General features: G+C 40.0%; 1 protein-coding gene across 3 annotated transcripts; it reads right to left on the bottom strand.

Moving 5' to 3' along the window:
- Nucleotides 1-13017: 13017 nt before the first annotated feature.
- On the bottom strand, nt 13018-22357 carry LOC146380556 (apolipoprotein D-like). Of its 3 annotated transcripts, none has more exons than XM_084939729.1 (6): nt 20110-22357; nt 19737-19814; nt 16358-16473; nt 16153-16274; nt 15411-15496; nt 13018-14427 (listed from the first exon to the last, which is right to left on the bottom strand). In XM_084939729.1, exons 3-6 carry the CDS (start codon nt 16466-16468, stop codon nt 14198-14200), a joined length of 549 nt encoding a protein of 182 aa, XP_084795855.1. In that variant the 5' UTR covers nt 16469-16473; nt 19737-19814; nt 20110-22357; the 3' UTR covers nt 13018-14197. The 3 variants fall into 3 exon arrangements, with proteins under 3 accessions (XP_084795855.1, XP_084795854.1, XP_084795857.1); XM_084939728.1 differs by having other exon boundaries at nt 19745-19814; XM_084939731.1 differs by lacking the exon at nt 19737-19814.
- Nucleotides 22358-22410: the final 53 nt, after the last annotated feature.

The following is a 22410-nucleotide window of genomic DNA, read 5'->3' as shown; positions in this document are numbered from 1 at the left end:
AGTGATTACAGACGGAAATATTACTTGCAACACAAAGTGAGCAGATCCCAAGGCAACTTTCCTCAACTTTGAGATCAGCAATTTAGTCGCCTACAAATGAGAGAGCAGGATACCAGTGACTGACTTATGGCAAGGTAGTAAATACATTAGAGCTTTACCTAGTCAAATAGAGCCTGCTAGCAATCATCTATCACCTTAACAGCTCTCCCTTTGTCAATGTCCTTTAACACAACGACAATGTCTAAAAGAATTTCCAAAAGGAACTTGGAAATTTTCCATATCTACATCACTGCACTTTGATTTGAGGAACAGTAACACTGTCAGGATGATTTATGTTTAGATGCTGATGGAACTCAAAGTATATGGTGATGTTTTACAACAATATATTTTATAGTTTATCAGCTCCTTCCCAAAATTTAAGTATCTTAATCATTTATTGAAATATTGATCAAATAAGTGAAAACTGTGGTGACATCTTTCACTATCATTAGTTTCTCATATTTCATTTAAGGTGTAAAAAAAAGGCAGGGACAATGTCATGAACATATACTTATACGCTAATATACTAAAATTTGCCCATCTCTGTGGCCAATTCTCCTCATATTCCTTAAAAATTCTGATTCGTCTTGGTTGCAGAACACTAAACCAGCTCTTGAGCCTCTTGAGGATGCTCAAGGGTGCATGGAAATCTACTAAAAGAAAGAATTTTTGTTTTTGTGAAACGTGTTTTGGGAGTTTGGGTTATCTGGCCCCTTGTTATTGGAAATTCAGTCACTGTACAACCACAAGTTTTGTTCATGGCACAGTTTTTACAGTTCAACAGTAAAAACTGTGTAATTCTTTGTGTAATTATTTTCAACACAACCTCAAATGTCTACTAACTGGGCTGTTCAGCCCTAAACAACAGAACTAGTTCATAGCTAACAACAAGACAGTCATGTTACCCGAGGGCAATGAACTCTGCTAAGGCCGCCCTCTCTCACTGATTCTGTTTAAAACTTTTCATAAAAAGAATTTCTAGGTGAAGCCAAAGGGTGTGACTTTTGTTGATCTCTAGATCTCATGACATAGTTCTGATTTCCCATGTACGAATTGTTCCTCCAAAGTCAGACTTGAACCTAGTCTCAAAATACATTGGCAAATACCAGCATAATGCATATGCTACATATATATATAAATATACATAAATGATACAAGGCTGTGACAGAGCCCCTTAATATCAGTGACATTACAAACATTACAAACTACTGCATTACATGTTAACTGATGTTGTTATTGTTGTGTGTGCCTTCAATCAAGATGAGTTCAGAAAAGCTTATTGAATGGTTACAAGGTAAACAAAGGTCCTATAAGTGAGGCAAAATATTGTTTTAGTTGTTTTGTTGTTGTCTTTTTTCATCAGTTTGTAATGATCTTAAGAGCCTAATTATCCTTAGGAAACGAAGAAGAAAAACAAAAAGAGTAATAATGACCAAAAAAAGGACAATTAGCAAGAAGAAATGAAAAGGTGCCAAAAGCAGTATATTTACAGCTGTAAAGAAAGAAAACTACATACAAGGTGAGAAGTTGACTCCAAGTTTTGCTGGGATCCACAACTTTGGCTATACCTTATATGGACAACGTGTCATCACTCCTGAGAAACACAAATAGAGTACTATTAATTCAACTGTGAAGTAGTAGGAAAGGGACTCCATTAACACGCGAGCACGGGAGTGCGTTGGACTGTGCGTTTAGGACGCAGGTCCATGAGAGCTGTGCGGGCAGGACGCAAGCTATTAAAGAAAAGAAACGGCTCCGCAGCTGCGCGGTTTCACGCGAGCACGGGAGCGCGTTGGTTGCGCGGGTCCACGCGAACCTAGAGGAAGCGGCTCTGTGACTGTGCGGATAGGTCGCAGGTCCAGGAGCACGCTAGCTGTGCGTTCTGACGCAAGCTTTGATTTTTATTTTATCTTATTTTTACTTTAGTGTATTTTTCTTCGCCGTTAAAGGTATAGAGAGTTTAAGATTATAGGTCTTAAAAAGTGTGTGAATGAACGTATGCGTGTGTGAGTGCCAGTAAAGTGAACGCAGCAACACAGAAGGAAACCTAAAGCGGTGTTAACGTAATTCTGTGACCTGTTGTGTACACGTAGCCTGGGTTTTGGGGTAAGGTGTTACCTGCCGCAAACTTAAAAGAATTGTCATAATGGGGAATAAAATGTGTAAGTCTGCCTTAGAAGGGGATGTAAAATTTATGGAGAAATTTTCACCGGGCAGCATGCAGTATGTAGGTTGTTGGCGTAAAAAATATGGATTTGAAGGGACATTAGTGGAAGTTCAGTGTAAAATGCTTGTAGAAAGAATAGCTGTAAGTGTAGCAGGTAAAACAGGGAAAGCGAAGCAGAGGAAGGAATTGCAGTTAGCAGTTGCTAAGTTGTGGCTGGAGCAGGCTCAAAAGAGAAGAGAAGCACAGAATGTTAAAAGAGCAATATTGCAAGCAGTAGTTGTGAAACCTGAGGATGAAACCACAGCTCAATCCACTGCAACTACTTTAGAACAACACCGTAGAAAAGCATTAGAAAGAGCAAGAATGTTAGCAGAAAGAAGAGCGTGAGAGAGCAGAGGTGGAGGAGAAATTAAAGGAGAGGCATTAGGAGCAGCATTGAGTCCAAGACAGACTAGGCAGGGCAGGAAACAGAAAGCAAAGTTAGTGAACACAAACGTTACGACCACATATCCATCCCTGACACAACACAAAAAAAACATATGGTGTTTCTGTCCCAGAGTGTGAAGATGAAGAAAGTTTTTCTCCTGATCCATTCCGTGAGGTGAGCACTTACCCTATGGTAGAGGTTGCTAACCCACATTTTGGAGTGGACGGGGATGACAGCCGCACTATTCATGTTTACCGGCCATGGACCGAGTCTGAATGTGCTGATGCTTGCAAGAGCCTTGGAAACCCATTGACTAATGTTGATGAGTTCATAGCTCGACACAGACAGCTTTGTTCCTCATACCGTTTAAATGGACAGGAAACTGAGATTACTTTTAGGAGATGTCTCACTTATAATTGGACCCGTGTCAGAGGACAGTACACAGGTAAAGGGCCAGGTGATAACACCCTGCCCTATGGAGATGCAGATCTCGTTGTCGAAATTAATGAAGTGTAATTGTGATCTAAGCAGAAGTGAGTGTGAGCGTGTTTGACGTCACGGTGTGTGTGAAAAGGTATCCAGCTGGGGCAGACATGATTCTGCAGATCACCTGCCCAGTGGACAAAAAGAAATAAAATAGTTGTGTGGATGAATGATAGCATGAAGAGTGTTTGGTGTTTCTCAGTCTGAAACAGCTGTAATGCTATTTTCTGTTTTGGAGAAAAGTACAGTTTTAAAAAAAACAGAGAGAGAGATGTGTGTTGTTTAAGCAGTGATGAGAATAATGAAAGTGTGATGAGAGAGAAACACAAAAACATACAGAAAATGCATTAACTATACTAACCCTACATGCATATACACATACAATGATACTCATGAAGACCAGACAGCATCTTAAGCATGAGATTCTGTTTGTCATCTTGTCCAAGTCACTAGTAAGATGAAAGTGATACATAGACTAGTGGACTGAATATTATAGGAGGACAGATGGTTGCATCATAGAGGAGAAAACAGAATGCTGATGAGGGGTCTTAAATGAGTGAGCTGAGTGAGTTGATTTTGAGTTTCTGGTGTGTGAAGAGGTTTTACCATGGCACACATTTAGTTACATGAGAAGAAACTTATTATGTTCTAAGACAACAGGGTTATGCTGTATGTTGTGTGTGATTGGATGAATGTTTGAGATTAAACTGGCTGTTGATTTGTCTTTTGTTATTAAGTTGAGCCTGCCAATTGGGTTGTTACGATTTATCCCCCGGCATGAAGAACACGTGTCATGACTTAAACAAGGCCTTTCTTCCCTTTGCTTTCCTTTATTTTCTTTCTTTCCTTTTATTTTGTTACTTTCATGGTGCACTGAAAGTTTTGTTTGATGATCTCTGTTTTAGCAGATCTGCACGATTAGAACCGAAGCGTCGTCGAGAAAACTGTTGCAAAGTGAGCTTCTCCAAAATTAAAACGGGCTCAGGAGAAAGCCACTTATTTGGGACAATTAGAAAATAAGTTCCTGTCCAAAAGGATTCAACGAGGAAATCCAGTCTAAATTGTTTTTCTTTTTGAAATGACGTCATTTTGCTGAGTGTGGAAACGAATGCGACGATAATTTCCACAATCTGCAAAGAATCACTGAGTGAATAAGTGATTTATTTAAAAATGAATGGGGAAGCTGACAAGACTGACTGACTTAACACCATTGTGTGAAGTTAACCCCCACCTGACAAAGGTGTGGATGTATCTCTGTGTGTGTCTCTGTTGCAGGAGCAGAAGGAGACCACAGGAGGAAACTTGGGTCACATGACTATGTGAACTTTGCAAATTTAACCTTTTTAGTTTAAATTTTTCTGTGTCTGTGAATTTACCAGGTACCATTACTACCTTATGTTGCTCACAGAGATTACTGTGAGAAAGAGTGTATACACCTGCGCAGCGCTAACATTTACATTTCTTTTTACAGCAGATGGTTAATCATGTGATTTGATCATGTGATTTATAGCAGGACACAACTTAATGATGTTTTTCTACCACGGGATTACTGAGATTTTGTATGAAGAAAACTGTAGTTACAGGCTATATGTTGATGATGAAATTACACTGTGTTAAAATGTTGGAGAAAATGTGAATGTTACAGGGGAGAAATTAATACAGTTTGAGACATACTGTGATGAGACCATTACTTTTTCCACAGCGAGTGTTAACTTTATGACTTTTCACAGCTCCTCTGGAATCTGGATGGCCGACACCTGACAACCAGGATGAACCGTGTGTTTGGCTAATGTTTGTTTTTCTTTAAGAGTGCTTGTAAAGGATTCGGCACAGACAGAGAAGTGACAATTGAACAGATGTGCAGTGGTTACAGAATAGTTACATGGGGCTCATTATCTGACCACTATTGGGCTCATGGTGAGTGACAAACTTAAGGGAAGTCACTGATTACAATGTGGAATGACATTGAGGTGTTCAATGATTTGGAACAAATTATGGGGAAAAGTAGGAGTTTAATGAGTTTAGAATAAACCAGCAATGATACTTGTCTTTGTGACGCTGAATACTTTATTACTCCTATGATCTATAGTTGGTTGCAAATGTGAGGTTGTTTTAACTTTAAGACTTTGTCTTCTAGGATACAGGCTGAAGCTGCGAGTTAAACAAGCAAAACATTTAATTGCTGACTAATGTTTTTACACAGGGTTACAGCTTGGAGTGAAGCTGCTCCAAGGGATAAACCCTGGAGATTGTTTTAGGGAGACTGTGCAACATTCTTGTACATGTCTCATTGGGGAGTTGACACATGGCAAAAGCCGTGTGGCGAGAGGAGTGTCATTTTTTTAATTTGTAGATGTCGTGAGGTGCCATGACGAGAAGGAGTGACTGAGAGGATCGCCCACAAGATGGAAGCTGAGGCCTGGAGAGAGTCTTCAGGAGGATCAGAGATTACCTTCAGCACAGAGAGCTGTGCTACTGGGCTTCCAAAGGATTGTCACGAGGAGACTTTGCACAGCAAATCTTAAATACAATGAAAGAGTTTCGACATTGACATTGAGGAAGACAACTAAGGTGTACGACGTGCTCTGCCTTAAATCTTCAGCAGCGTTGGAAAATGGAACCTGAGGGAGCGTGCCAAGCTCCAAAAGTGACAGCGCAGAGGAGGTCCAGCGATGGACTTGTGGTTCTGTGAACAGCACAAATGCCAGGTGACTGTAAAATAACTAACAGCACTTTTTCCACAAGTGAAGCCAGTAACTTACTATCCTAAAAGATTAGCTCTAGTTGCTCGTGCTTTACCTCCATGCGTGAGATCAGTATGTGCAGCAGCTTAAGCTGTACAATGTTTCAGGAAATAGTTTATTTCACCTTTTGACATTATTAGTTCCACACGAGGTAGATGTTTACTACTGCAGACTAAACTTGCATTTCTGTCACCTACAAGACACTTGCCTTTAATGTTACTATTACTCTCACAACCACACATATTACCATAAAGTGGTGCACAATTCTGAATCTGTCAAACCCTTTTTGCCAACGAAAGAAGAGGGCACTTCTCATGAGTGTAGAGAGCACGTGGAGAAGAAGTGTAAGCCGAGGGATGACTTACCAAATGTGCCACTCGTTGAGGGAAAGGTTTGGTTTGTTGATGATTTGAGTTTTACGACAGTAGAGGGACACACTAGAACACGTTTTACTGTAGCAAACAGTGAGAAAGTTATCTATGCATGACAACTAACATGTTTCATATTTGCTTGAGCAGCAGAGATTCTAGCTTTAACGGAAGCGTGTAAAGCTGCAGAGAGACAATATACCCTGATAGGCAGTATGCATTTGCTACATTACATTTTTTGTAGTGCAGTGAGTGAGACGAGGTGTGACAACCTTTACAGGGAAACCTGTAGAACACGCCAAACTCTTGCAAAATCTGCTGGAGGCAGTGTTATTGCCTAGTGGAATTGCCGTTTGTAAATGTGCAGCACACATGTGAGGGAAAGATCCAGTTGCATTAGGGAAAGTTTTTGCAGATAAGATCGCAAAAGAGGCAGCTTTAGGCGAACATGGCGTTAACATTTTAGCAGTACAACATCAGCAGACATGTAGGGCCACTCCCCTACTGCAGGAAAACAGTTGTGGCTCACCAAGGGAGCGAGCTTGCAGGTTGATGTTTTTTTATCTGTGTGATAAACCAATACTGCCTTAGAATTTGTATAAGACTGCTGCTATTTTGAGCCATGGGCTATGCCATGTTTCAACAGGAGGGAGAGTAATGATGGAAGCAGTAGGTTATACTCACTCTAGCAGTAGTTTATACTCTAGGATTATTAAATACTTAAAAAAAAAAAATTTTGCAGGCAGAGAGAACTAATAGAACAGTAAAGTTAAGACTTAGGAAGACAGGCAGGACATGGTTAGACTGTATAGATTTAGTTAAGATGTACATGAGGATTACTCCAACAGAGAATGGTCTGACTCTTTGAAATTATATATGTTAGAGCATTTAGAGTTCTAGTCTTCTGTAGTGATGATAGAAAAGCAGAAGAGAGAGCATATTAGCAGATTAGATGCTTGAAATGTTTAAAAGTAAAGTAGTCATGAGAACAAATGATCTGCCAGATGATTCTGTTTCTCCGCAGGAGCAGAGTCTGAAGTCTGGAGATTGGATGTTGATAAGGCCATGGAGAGGAAGTGCTGGTCCAGTCCACGATGGAAGGTTCCTATCGGGTGCTGCTGACAACGACCACAGCAGTGAAGATTGCTGGAAGGAACACTTGGATACATCAAGCGCACTGCAAGAAGGTGACACACATCCAGGCCAGCTCGGAGTAAGTGGCAGGAAGACTGGGTACAAAGGGGGGGGGAAAGCCTCCAGGGCCCTTCGTCTCAATCCGGTGAAGAAACCAACTGAGCCACAGGTACTCATCAGAATGGCTGGGAATGTGCTGTGCATCTTCTTGAGCCTGTGGACCCAGAGTGGGATGACAGGGAGCGCACTGGAACAGAGCAAACCACACCCAGTACCCGCATGGGTTTTCAACAACTACTGGTGGCAGTTTAAGAACACAACCGCTCACATAAAGAACGAGACCAATGGTTATGCTTGTGATGCCATTGGCTACACATTCTTCTGGACTGTGGCCATATAGCATCACTGAGAGCGAGACAGTTTGTTTGGTTGCCTTAGCAACACATCCAGGAGTAAACGTACTTGGAACACTGCCAACCTTTTAACTGCTCTGAACCTGAATGGAAGGTTGATTCACCAGTAGCTGGGAAGGTGAACTGCTCTGGTAAGACAGACCTGCTAGTCTGTCTCAAAGGATCTGACTTGTTGCAGGACATTGAACAGTTAAACGAACTGGAAACAGGCCAATTGCCTATGTGCATAAAGGGCAATGGATTAGTCCAAGTTGGAGATTAACCATGGAATTTGTGCAACATCACCTATTCTTTTGTCTTCTGCAAGAAGGATGTAAACACAGAAGCCTTTTGTCTACATTTACATCATGAACACTTGAGGTTTTGAACCAAGAAGATCAAAACAGCTTGATCCAATTTCCTTTACAAAGCTTTTTCTGCCGTGATAACAGGACAGGAGAAGAGTTGTAAATGCAGATAATTCACCAGTTGACTCTAACCCCCACAGGATGCCTACAGTGAGATTTGGGGGATTGATAGGAGTCATAAAGAAGGGTGTTGACCAGGCTACAGCTTTGAAGTTAGCTGAGAGCCACATGGACAAACAATGAAGTCAACTGATGTGTTTAAATGCCTATGTCTGTATACAGTTGTATACACACACACACTCACATAACACACACTCACATAACACACACACACATTCTCACATAACACACACACAGTGCCTTGTCTTTTGTAACCAAGGGGGGTTATGTGGGGAAGGTATGTGTTGTAAACTATTGTTTATTGTGTGAACGTTGTCAATAAAAGGGAGCGAGAGGAGGTGTCATGGGGGGTCATTTGTGATGAGCTAGGATACCGAAGACACCTCCCTTGCAAGTAAAAAAGATCGATCGCTGTTGCCTTGTTTTTCTTTCACGGGAATAAGTTCTGGGATCAGCGGGGTCTGACTTTAGACCCAACAGTCTTCATGCCCCTCCACACCTCTCTCATGCTGTTCTGCTGGAGTTTCCACTCCAGCTTCCTCCTGTAATTGTCCGTAGCCTCTCTGATCTTGTCCTTCCTCACCTCCTCTTTATTACCCCCTCTGAAAGCCCTCTTCTTGTTGTTGAGGAGGGCTTTGATGCCCTTAGTCACCCACGGCTTGTTATTTGGGTAACAATGAACAGTCTGAGCTGGAACAATGGAGTCGGTGCAGAAAGTTATGTAGTCTGTGATACACTCAGTAAGCCCACTGATGTCCTCGGCGTGAGGCTCACAGAGTGTTTCCCAGTTGGTCACCTCGAAACAGCCCTGTAGTTCCGCTAAGGCCTCCTCTGACCACCTCCTAACGCTCCTCGTGGTCACAGGTTCCCTCCTCACAATTGGCACATAGCGGGGGGTGAGGTGAATCAGGTTATGATCTGACCTACCAAGTGGGGGGAGGGAGGTGAAGCATACAGAGATGCATGGGAGCGTCTCAACCACAGGTATGGACATCCATTTGTGGTACAGAGGGCTTTCAGAGAAAGACTGGCAAAATGGCCAAAGATCCAAACAAATGACTCCACAGGATTCAGGGCATTTGCTGATTTCATTCAAACATGTCACGAGGCCATGCCCCACATTGAAGGCTTAAGCATTCTCAACGATTGTGAGGAGAACCAAAAACTTGTTCAAAAGTTACCAAACTGGGCAGCTGCAAGGTGGAATCGTCAGGCCACTCAGTTTATGAAAGAAAGTGGGAAGTTTCCAGGTTTAAAGGACTTTGCCAAGTTCATGTCTTCTGAAGCAGAGATCATGTGCAACCCGATTACATCATTTCAGGCTCTCCACTCTGCAAACTTCACCACAGACACTGGTAAGGGCTGCCAAAAGGACAAAAGGCCCACCTCTAGTGTTCTCCATACCCAGGCGATAACTGAGACTGAAAATAAAGGTCCAAATGTTAAGGCCCCATGCATGTTCTGTCAAAACAACGGACATAAACTTCACAGTTGCCCACAGTTCAATGGAATATTGCTTGAGGAACGAAGGAAATATATAAAGGAGAAAAAACTCTGTTATGGTTGTCTCAAACCCGGACACAGCGCAAAGAACTGTAATTACAGACTTGTATGTGAAGTGTGTAAGAAAAAGCATCCTACCTGTCTGCACGACTTCAACTATAACAATGATAAATCAGCCTCAAACCAACCACAAACTCAGATCAGCACAGAACAGGCTGCAACCACCCTGTCTCTGAATGCAGAAGCCAGTGAACAGTGCGTGAGCACCTCCATGATTGTACCAGTATGGGTTTCTTCAGAGCAACATCCAAGTACAGAAAGGCTTGTTTATGCCCTCCTAGACACGCAAAGTGACACCGTGTTCATTGACCAAGATGTGTCTAATAACCTCCAAGCTAAGGCTACCCCAATAAGGTTGAAGCTCACTACACTGCTTGGTAAGGATGTTGTTGTGCCAAGCGAACGCATCTCAGGTCTCAAGGTAAGAGGCTATAACTCTTCAGAAATGATTGAACTCCCTCCTGCTTACACTAAAGAATGTATACCAGTTAACCGCTCTCACATTCCTACCTGTGAAACGGCAAGGCGATGGAATCATCTCAAGGAAATAATGAACGAGATTCCTCCACAGCTAGAATGTGAAGTCAGCCTTTTAATTGGCTACAGTTGCTCTAAGGCATTAGCTCCAAAGCAGGTAATCTTAGGAGGCGAGAACGAACCCTATGCAGTTCGCACAGCATTGGGCTGGAGTATTGTAGGCCCAACATCATCTTATGGTGACTCTTCTAGCATGTCTACTGTGTGTCACAGAGTTGCAGTTAAAGAGCTTCCCCCAGTGACTCCAGCTGATGTAATCAAGGTCCTTGAGTCTGACTTTAAGGATAACGACAAGGATAACAAGTCAGTGTCTCAAGATGACATTCTCTTTCTGAACATGTTAAAGGAAGGCATTTACAAAAACACTGAAGGACATTATGAAATGCCACTTCCATTTAAGGAAATACCTCCACCTGCAGACATCGACATGAACATACCACTTGGAGACCCAGAGGTTAAGAAAGTACAGGCACTGAACACGCTCAAAACAGAGAAAAAAGGTTTATCAGACAAGTTAAAGTTTTCCTCATGGTACAGAGCCACCCAAGCCATAGCTCGACTCATTCGCTGTGCCAAGGGAGACAAAACAACAGGCCACAGTACAGTACAAGAAAGACAAAATGCACAATGTGTTATTCTAAAGGACACACAAGTAAGTGAATATGCAGAGGAGATAAGGTTGCTAAAGAGCGGGAAACCACTTCAACACAAAAGTAAACTGTTTCAAATGGACACTTTTCTTGATACTGATGGACTCCTTAAGGTGGGAGGAAGACTTAAAGATGCTTCATTCTCCTCCATACTGAAACACCCAGTGATAGTTCCAAAAGGTCACCATGTCACTCAACTAATAATAGATCATTTCCACAGTAAGGTGCAGCACCAAGGGAAAGGTTTTACAATCAATGAGATCAGAGTGAATGGATTTTGGATTCCAGGCATCAACAAGGCCGTGGCAAATTTTATACACCAATGTGTGAAGTGTCGCAAACTCAGAAGAGGCACAGAGGAACAAAAGATGTCTGATCTCCCAACGCAGCGCTTAGATCCATCTCCACCATTTACATTCTGTGGAATGGACTGTTTTGGTCCTTTTCTAACCAAACAAGCTTGCAAAGAGCACAAGCGTTATGGACTTCTTTTTACATGCCTTTGCTGCAGAGCAGTGCACATAGAAATGTTGGACAACATGACTACAGACGCCTTTATCAATGCGCTCCGCTGTTTTATAGCCATAAGAGGAGCAGTCAGTGAGATTAGATGCGATCAAGGAAGCAACTTTGTCGGAGCTAAAAATGAGCTACAAGAAGCTTTAAAACAAGTGGACTCCAACCGCATTACCACATTTCTTGCAGAGAAGCAGTGTGACTTCAAAATGCACACTCCTTATTCAAGCCATACAGGAGGTGTATGGGAAAGACAAATCAGGACAGTTCGAAACATTCTGCGCTCCACAGTTTCACTTTCATCTGGCAGAATGGATGACGCATCGTTAAGGACATTCTTTTATGAGGCAATGGCGATTGTCAACAGCAGGCCTCTAACGGTGGACAACCTAAGTGACCCAAGCAGCCCAGAGCCCTTGACGCTAAATCACCTGCTTACTATGAAGTCAAAGATATCCCTGCCCCCTCCAGGCACATTCATCAAAGAGGATATTTACGCACGTAAAAGGTGGCGGCAGGTGCAGTACTTATCAGAACAGTTTTGGTCACGTTGGAAAAGGGAGTATCTATCCAACATCGCAACAAGACAGAAATGGCACACTCCAAGGAGAAACTTGAAAGTTGGAGATGTTGTCATGGAGAAGATGGATGATCTACCCCGCAATGAATGGAGATTAGCACGTGTAATGGACACAGTAACTGACAAAGACGGACTTGTAAGAAAAGTAAGGATTTGCTTCGGAGAAAGGAAGACTGAGAAGGGACAATGTTCTAGTAAACGTTCTATAGTGGAACGCCCAGTGCAGAAACTGGTTTTGCTATTAGAGACTGTTTAACTACATTCCAAGGTTTAAGGCTCCCTCTTTTCAATGGAACTATGTGTTATCATACAGTTTAATGGTTACGGGTCATTTCTTCATTAGGAAATCATTATCGCGTCAGTTAATTTCCAGTTAAGCTCTTAATGATTTGGTGGGAGTGTAAATGACCTCATTAATATTTTGTAAAGTGTTTTGTAAAGTTATGAGTGACTATTATATTGTTGGAGCGGATGCTTTTATTTTGAAAGTCACAGAGCGACAAGGTGCCGTAAATTAAGTGGCGTAAACCATATAGCAGAAGCGCGAGTCTTAATGCACAGAGAGAAGGTGTGCTCTATGGTTAATGGACGGGAATGGGAAAAAGAACGGCTATTAAGGTGCAACACTGAGTTGAAAGAAGTTTCTTAGCACCTGGTTGATGAGGGAACAAGGGTTGTAACAAAGTTTGTCCTGTAGATATGTATTTTGTTGTTTTACGGAGCATATAGCTGCTGACCGCTACTAAGCATAAAGGCTAAGTTTTCACCCACTAGAGGGTGCTAACGTACCTCGTCATGTTTAGGCAGCGATGCAACGATTTCCCTGTTATATGCAATAATTTACAAGTTTTAGTGTTATTTGTTATGTAAGGTAAAGAGAATTAATTTGTGATTAATGAATAAGTCAAAAGGTTAAAGGCAACACACTGTTTGATTTACTAATAGTCTTTTATTCTGTATGTTGTAGCTCTTACGGTGTGTTCACATACACGGCTGTTTAATAAAAGGATTGTGAACCATCAGTTTGAGAGACCATCTTTTCAACCGGGGATGCCACACACAGCACAGCGGGTAAAGACTGAGAACTAAAATACACAGGATGGAAGATGAGGAGATAGGAAACAGGTGGAAACACAGCTGGGACTAATCAGACAAAAAATGAGATGAGGAAAACCAAAAGTAGACACACTGCAGATAGGACAGAGCTATCAAAATAAAACGGACGTGTGGAACACAGGAAAGGGCACAGAAACAGGACAGGAAACCAAAAACTCAAAACACAACCATCCTAAGAAAACAAAAGTACAAGACTCAAAACACCGGGTCACCGACCCAGGACCGTAACGCTAAATGAGGCCTGTAGAATTTGAAGAGTAGCTCTTGGGTTTTTTGCAGTTTCTCTGAGCAATGCACAGTCTGGCTTTGGAGTGAATTTGCTGCAATGTCCACTCCTGAGAAGACCCTGTAAGAGTACAGAAAGTCACAGTAGGAGTACACTTATTTTCTCACCTTCTGTTTCACCGCACAGTGTTGATGTTGTCACCCACTCATCAGTGAATTCTGATTAATTTCATCAGTATTTAAAGTTGCACATAGAATCATTTATTGCATCACTGTGAGACAGGACTGTATGTTCAATGGATTATTTCCAGTTCAAATGAAAAAAAAACAGCTCTAATTTAAGTAGAACAGATCCACAGTTTCTTTTTTGCTCCATCACCAAGAACAGCTTGATTTGCTCATTGTTGTAAATAATAAAAGATGCACTATAGATAGAATATAAAAAGGATGTTGCTATTTTCATTGACTAATTAGTATGCAAAACAATCACTTTTTTACAGATGTAGTATTTAATTCTTTGCAAGAATATGTACTATATAAATGTTTTAATTATCAAATGAATTTTATCTCAAAATATTACTTTAATCCATTCACTTTGTAATCAAATGACAAAATTAAAATGATGAAAACAATGATGAAACAAAGAAATAAATTAAAGAAAAAGAAACAACAATGTAACAGATGTACTGTGATTTCATGGCTGGTAGGATAAATAATTAGTTCTACAAACAGAAAAACTCTTTAATGAATGAACCTCTCTGTCAGTTCCTAAATATTTCCACAGCTCTGATATGTGGGGGTCATCTTGGAAATATCGATTCCTTTATCAGTCAGCAACTGCTTGGCGTAATGCACCGTCTCTGGAGGCAGGGAGGGTGACCGTGCGAGAATCCAGGCGTAGTAAATGTGGAATATGCGCAGAATGTCTGTGCAGGAGTACACAATGGTGTAGTTGGTGTAGTTTGTCTCCAGCACCCAGTATGGGCTATAGGGTGTAACTGGTAACAGAAAGCACAGCCACAGAAAGATAAAATACAGACAATAGCAAACTTTTATATGGGTGAGTTTGCAAATGATTTAGATTTGTAAAGCAGAATTGATGCAACATGATATACATTACTCCAAATACAAAGCCATAAAAAGTAAAATGACAAAGCCACTACATATGAGGTCTAATGATCCATACAGCTGCAGTGAGATCTTGGTCCACATTGCCCCTTTGCTGCATTTAGATGTCAAACAGAGCAAACAGTGACACCTTTGGTCATCTCAGGATCATGTCTCCGATTTGAATTTGTTATCCTGCTGACTTGTTGACTAATGATCTCCAGCTTATTCTAAAGTGGTGTGTGTCCTAGTGTGAAGTGTTATGGATGACACTTAGCACCTTGGCTGCAAATTGCAGATCTGCGCTATCATCAGATCCAAAAGGTGAATGAGTTTGTTAGTTTTTTGTTAGTTTTTTTTTAAACATGAATTTGCCAGCTAAACTTGAAGTTGTGAAATGATATACCACTACATTTGATTACTCCTTCCATCTTTAATATTCAGTTTTTAGTCAACTGCGTGACATTGCCATCTCTTGGTTGCTGGCATTCTCAAAGCCATAAATAAGGGGCACCAAATTGTTTCTGAGAGGTCACTGGCACTGAAACTACTTCCAGCTGTTCCCTTATTCACAAAGGGCTCCCACAGCAGCTGTTTCCACATGTCTCATTTGGCAGGTTTTTACACCAGTTGTTCATCCTGACACACCCCCAAACCCTCCTAGAATTAAACCACAAATCTTTTGCTTGCAAGATGAATATTTAAACTACTACACTAAGAAACCACAATCTATCTCTACCAACGCTACAGAGAATGATTTTATGGTCATTTTTAATGCGGTCCAATAGAAATGCCATAAGTTATGTACTTTTTTTGCCCTTTAATGATGATAGAGTACTTTATGATTTAAATGGGATGATAACAAAATACTTACAATATGAGAAGGCAACTCCAAGCTTAGCTGGTTCTTGTCGGTCTGGAACCACAGCTGTCCCTTCTAAAAACTCCCTTTTACCACCCCTGAGACACACAGATACTGTATGAGTTTATCAAGCAAATTACTTGTTACCACAATCAATTACAGCAAATTAGACAAAATCTCTTTCCTTTGTGCAAACTTCTGTCAACAACATTCAGCACAAGAAAGCACCCTGTGTCATTACAGCAAACGCCACATGAGGTGTGCCGCCACCGAGCCTTCAGTCAACAGTTCAGGGTCAAGATGTTAATCATGTCACTCAGGTTTGTTTTCATTCTCCTCGTACAATACATAAGAAGAAAGGTGCTTAGTGTACACGTTAAATCCACACCCTGAACTTCACCTTGCAGGGACAAATAAAAAAATACCCGTCATTGTTGCCAATATTGAGGTTTGTTTGGTGAAAGGTTTTTTGTCTTTGTTTGTTTTTTCAGTGATGTACAGATTGATACAGCAAATACACAGGTGCAATAATATATATATATATATATATATATATATATATATATATATCCACACCACCAGGATATACAGCAATGACATCGGAATGTCGTTCGGGCTGGAGAAGTGTAGTGGCTGGACAAAGCTGGACTGGTCGTCCGTGCAAAAACATAATGAAAATCAATTGCCATGTTATCACCTGTTACAATTAAAGTGGTGTTTTCCTTTAGCAAACCACAAGTTGCTTACTACTTACACAACCTGAGAGTTCAACACTCGGATGGTCCCATCTTTCCTTACAGAATAATTCGCTTCAATGCACTGTCCTCTGGCAAAAGAAGCAGGCAGCTTCTCAATCTCATACCACTTATCCAGGTACTGTAAATAAAAATGAGCCATCATTTCTGTACAGCTCTTTGCTTACTTTGTATGTATGTATACAGAATACTGTTTGTGCTCACCAGCTGAAGGCTGAAGTTAGACTGCACCTTCGGAGTAGGGCAGGCACCAAAGCGAAAAGTCTGAGCCGAGATTGTGGGGACCAGCAGGAGGAGAAGGTAGACAGCAGACATGGTTCCTTTAGGATATGATAAGGTATGTTACACAAGAGTTGCACCTACAGCTCATCCATTTTGTCCACTGGCAGTTTAATGCAGCAGGCTGTACAGTGCAGTATTTGCAGGAAATACCGAAATCCATTTTTAAATGGTAATTTAATTTATTAAATTTAATTTATTAATTTATTAAGGGAAAAAAAATGTTCAGCTCTATCTGGCTCTATGTTAAAAAGTAACATAGAGCCAGATAGATCAGGGACCTGTTTTCTTGTTATTTAGAACCACTCAGATACTCTCACTGAGTATGCCAATTGCTGTACTACTGGCCTGCTGTTGAATCAGTTAATGTTCATTAAAGTATATCTGGAAAGCACTCTCTGGGCCCCACTCTCTGATCGGAGTCCTTGTCCTGAGGGAGTTATCACACCAGCATCCCAGAGATAACTCTCTAACACTAACCTAAGAACGGATTGTGCCACCCTTGGCAGCAAGAACTGCATATCAAGTGTTTGTGATAACTGGCAATGAGTCTCTCATACACTTCGGAAGGATTTTGGCCCACTCTTCTTTGCAGAATTTTTTATATTCAGCCACACTGGAGAGTTTTGACCGCAAACAGCCCTGTTTAGGGTCATGCCAAAGCATCTCAGTCAGACTTTAAGTAGCCCATTCCAAAACCTTCATTTATTTATTTCTTTATATTTTTGAGCCATTCAGAGGTGGACTTGCTGGTTTGTTTCAGATCATTGTCTTAAGTATAACCCAAGTGTTTTTGAGCTTCAGGGCACAAACTGATGGTCAGACATTATCCTTCGGGATTTTCTGCTAGAGAGCAGCATTGGGTTAGAATGTTAGTATGACCTTCTTTTTATAAAAAGCTTTGTTAGTTTTATATCTGACATAACAAGGCACAAGACTTCCAAAAAGTTCATTTTTTGTCTTGTCAGTGGACAGAATATTTTCCTAAAAGTTTTGGGAATCATGATGGGTTTTTTGGGGGGTAAATGTGTTCTTTTTTGTTCAGCAGTAATTTTTGCCTTGGAAGTCTCTCATGGATGCTATTTTTGTCCAGACATTTTTTTTTTGTAACTGTATCAGCAACATTGACCTTATCTGAGGTAAGTGAGGCCTGGAGTTCTTTAGATGTTGTTCTGGGTTCTTTTGTGAGCTCCTGGGTGAGTCAGTGATCTTGGACTAATTTAACCTGGGAAGATTCACCAGTGTTCCAAGTTTTCCTCATTTGTGGATAATGGTCTCAATGTGGCATTGTAACCCTTTGCAGACTGATGATGGCATGTCAATGACTTTGTTTCTCATCTTCCGTTGAGTTGCTCTAGATCGAGCCATGACGTGTTGCTTTTCGAGATCTTTTAACTGATTCTATTCAAGTAATTTCTAGATTCAACTGCTCTGGCAGTAATCATGTCTGGATAATGCATTTTGTATTTAATCAAGTTATCTTTAGTTAATAATAAACTTTGCTTGCTGTGAAACATTTAAGTGTGACAAATGTGCAAAGTTAAGAAATCAGGAAGGGGCCAGATACTTTTTTCACAGCACTGTATGTTCACATGAGTACTGATTGAATAACACTGACACAGGCAGCAAACAGCCGGGCCCCAGGTTTATAAGATATAAAGCAACAGACGAAGACATATATGTGAACACTTGACCAAAACTATTGACCCTAGATTATAAAACCTTTGTGTACACAGCTAGCTAACAGGTGGTACAATCTACACGTATTATTGAAAACTCTCATGATGTAAACAGCTGCACTAGATGACATGTTTTAAAGCATATTCTTATGATAATTATTCTTATTGGTAATTGGTTTTGGCTTAAATGGCTGACATTTACTACCAATAATTTTATCCTACAAAGGGATGCAGGCGAGCACAGTGTCTTGTGATTTACGGGAATCAGTTTGAAAATTCTAAACCCATCTTGTTGATCACTAAATCACTGTGATTTTACTTTCCACAATAATTAGCTAACACAACATAACACACTTTTCAGCTTTAATTTATTTTGAAACTGTGTTGTTGTTGTTTTAGATCTGGAATGTAAAAATGTTTGTCTGTTTAAATGTGCTGTGGGCTGTAAATTACACCATCATGAAGATCACCACAAAAGGGTTCAGCAATTTTTCATAGTGTATGATTGAGGTATATTTATTTATTTAACAGAATTTAGTGGGCTACATATTGAACTTCTCAATATCCCCCTGAGCTGACTTCTTTGGCGGCTTCGCTCCACTCAATCTAGGCCAAAGAGCCTAATAATATCTCAAATGTAATGAAAATTTCAACCACATAGAGGCAGTATTCTACTAGTATGTGTGCTTGATTTTTACAAGAACTGGGTTTGCTTAAATAAAGCAGGGATGTGTCATGTAAGAGTCAGGGCAGGATTGAATGTTACCTTGACTTAATGTGGTTTAAAAACAGAAAGTAGTATTAGTGAGAGTCCAGCCCATGTCAGGTTCAGGGTATTGTTTTAACACAAAACAGCATGGCTGTTTTTAGTAGTTTAAAAGCTTTCAAAGTTAAGTAAATGTTTTAAACATGAGTGTTTTGCAAAAAGAATTTAACTTTCAATGGTAGGGGGGGAAGACACCATGTATACACAGTGTTGCCAACTCCTCAGTAAGGAAAATCGCTATTGGTTGTCCTAAAAGTCGCTAGAAGTCGCTAAATGACGTCATCGCCTAATTTGCATAATTGGTCATGCTAATCTAATTGTAACCTAGTTGTTGGAGAGAGAAATAACATCATGGAAGAGACATAAAGTGAGTAAAAAACGTCCTAAATGCATTTAGAGTTTATTTAGAACTACAAATTAAATTTCTTTTAGCAATTATTGTTTTTTTTAATGTCACAATTCCAACCCTGCTCCTTTACCCGGGCTTGGACCAGCAAAAGTGACCCGAAATAGGCACTCTGGTGGAGTTACTTTGTGTGTGTGTTTATAAGTAGTTTTAAACCTTGTGATCCACAAAACAGCATAAGAGTAAAAGAAGAACTGACTGCGTTACAGCACCCGCTGCTTGTTGAGAGTAAAAGCGATACGCGCTTTCACGTCTTTTTTTAGCGACTTTTTTCAGAAAAAAAAGTCGCTAAGGGGTCTGAAAACTCGCTAAATATAGCGACAAAGTCGCTAAGTTGGCAACACTGTGTATACACAATACTTGCTTTTTTGTAATTGAGATAATATTTTACTTGAGAAAAACTCTGCTGCTCAGTGTTTTAGTTTCGGAAAGCAAACAGGTTGTTTGTCGCACCTGCTCACCTGTTACACCTGTTCTTCTGGTGTCACGTAACAAATTCCCGTGGGACTCAGGTGCTGCTTCTTCTCAGTGCTATGTAACAAGAATGCAAATATTTGAAATATATCCAAAGACGGGACTCCAGAATATTATTAAAGAAAAATCACAGTAAACTCTCATCTAAGACAACGGACGGTTAAACCAACGAGAAGAAAAGAAGATCAAACCGTAGAAAATAATCTTTTGTTTTGTTATCTAAAAATTGAATAAATAAAACAAAACCAAAAAAACCCTTGCCAAATAAACGCATGCCATCTTCCACTTTCAGATAGGTGCTCATTCGGTGCTCTTTTCGTTTCGTTTATTAAAGTAAATAACTCTGTCTTACCTGAGCTGTGCACAGGTGTCAGGTCAGGTGGAGGCTTGCATAAAGTGAATGTCTCCAGCTCTACGGAAAAACACGGGCTCGCCTTTACGTTACGTCACGCGAAGCAGAGCTTTTACTTTCTCGGCAGAAAGTACAAGTCGTGTGCTTTATGTGGAAGGACCGTGACAATTGTGCATCTTGGTTCCTGGCTATTGCAGCTTTTGATGATTTGATGCAATGACAGGGCAAGGCTCCGTCTTTTGCAAAACATAAAATCAATAATAATAAAGCAAAATATGCTAATTGTCTTGCCTTGTCAGTGTAGTAAAGGATCCATTCAGACCCCACAGGGTTGATGTTGTCAGCTCTGATTCGCTTCTTCCTCATAATGGAGTTTACTTTTATGTATTTTGAATTGTTCAACACGCTTATGTATGCTGATTACGGAAGTGTGAGGCTGATCGTTATGTCACCCAGAAACAGGAAGTATAGAGTTGCCATGGATACCGTGAGTACTGCCGTACTGTGATGGGAAACGACATTTAATAAGCCATTATTTATTTATTTATTTATAACACATATCAAGAAATGAGCGAGATTTGTGTCATTTTTATCTGCGTCCTAAACTCCAGCCTTCTAATTCTAGGTTTAAAAAAAGAAGAAAGGAAAAAAAAAACAATCGCGAGGTATTAGAGTAAATATAGTGAATGAAAATGTCCTTCATAATGAAAACAAACTCCATCTCACTCTAGTAAAAATGAGTAAAATAAAAAAAGAAATTCTTCAGGAGCAGTTTAACCCTCTAAACCAGTTTTCATGCTGTATTTGTTAATATAACTTTATTCTGATTTTAACCACATAAGTAGATTTTTAACTAGCCAAGTAAGACAGGGTAATGACACCCATTCAAACCTTTACTCTGATCAGCTCTGATCATTACAAAAGCAGAGAGCTAAGTAGTATCTGTCATATACTGGGTTATGTTAGTGCCTACATTAAGCCGTGGGGTATTGTGGATTTACGCCATATGATATGCTTTTGCGGCAGGGCTGTCTAGTAGTTTATTCCTAGCTGTCGTACCCGTTGTTGTGTTGTTCTAAGTGATGGATGCTGAACACATGTTCAGTAAAGCAAGGTTATAAGGAAAGCTTTCGAGTGGTCATTCTACAGTATCCTTTGTGTTTTCATTTATCTCTTCTGGTGTTTTACTTGTTGAAATTCATGCTCCGCGAACAGCTTCACTTTCCAAATTAGTTCTTCCCAACTAATAATGGAAGAGAAAACAAAAGATGGGCCAGAAAAGAAAGTAGTTCTTTTCAGAAGAAAAAATAGAAAAATCAAAAAAATTAAAATTCATCAGATCCTTTTGGTTTACTGTGCAACTTATCCTACAATTTCATTCTGTTTTATTCTGTAGGATTAAGTCATATAAAAGAGTCGAGAATAAAAATATAAAAATATACATTCCTATTTTTAAAAGATACAATCTTTAATATGATAATAATTCATATTGCTAATTATTTAACTGAATTTCAGCATACGTCTCAGGTTTTCTGCATTTTTAAGAAAAGTTACTGTAGTTAATGAAAGCAATCTGTCAGCATGGCTCTTTGACATTTAATATTTTGAATCAATTTATTAAACTACAGGAAAAAGTTCTGGTAGTTCACATGGTGGAAAAACAGGAACTTTTCTCTTTACTAAATTACTTTTGTTTAGTATGAGTGGCCAATGATGAGGTCTTCATCAGTAGGAAAAGTTGTAAAACCCTCCTTCACGTTTTCCAAAGCCTTTCTTTCTGTGGGCTGCTTCTGGACCCCGAGCCTCTGGTTTGCCACCCTAATTATGACTTTTGTTTTAAAACAGGAAAATCTACAAACTTTGGCTGTAAATTACAAGAGCAGTAAGTTTTTTGTGTCAGTTATTTGTAATTTGTTTATTTCTGCAACTATTTATGCTTCATATTGTTTGCAGCACATGAACTGCTGGAATCTCAGATTTCTATTTAAACTTCTTGGAATGAGGCAGAATTTTATATCCTGAAGGCATCAAAATTAAGAAACATTTGTCTACGCTCCCTGTCAGTTTCACCCCATCTGTTTACAGCAGGAAAGTAAGCCAAGGGATCATTGTATATTCCTGAGGTTTTGGATTACAACAGCTGTCATGATTGTTGTGATTTAAATCAGGCTGTTGTAATATTTCAACGTAATGCAAGCATACAAATCTGAAGAGCAACACAATGCTTTGATAAAAACATATGCGATTTATTGTAATAAATATATTTGTTTGGACATTGGCTGAGGAAAAAAAAATCTGGTC

This window comes from Perissodus microlepis, chromosome 9 (assembly GCF_051167445.1).
Source record: "Perissodus microlepis isolate ML-2025 ecotype Zambia chromosome 9, ASM5116744v1, whole genome shotgun sequence".
In the NCBI taxonomy this organism is placed as follows: Eukaryota; Metazoa; Chordata; class Actinopteri; order Cichliformes; family Cichlidae; genus Perissodus; species Perissodus microlepis.
This window is presented reverse-complemented; position numbering and strand designations above follow the sequence as displayed.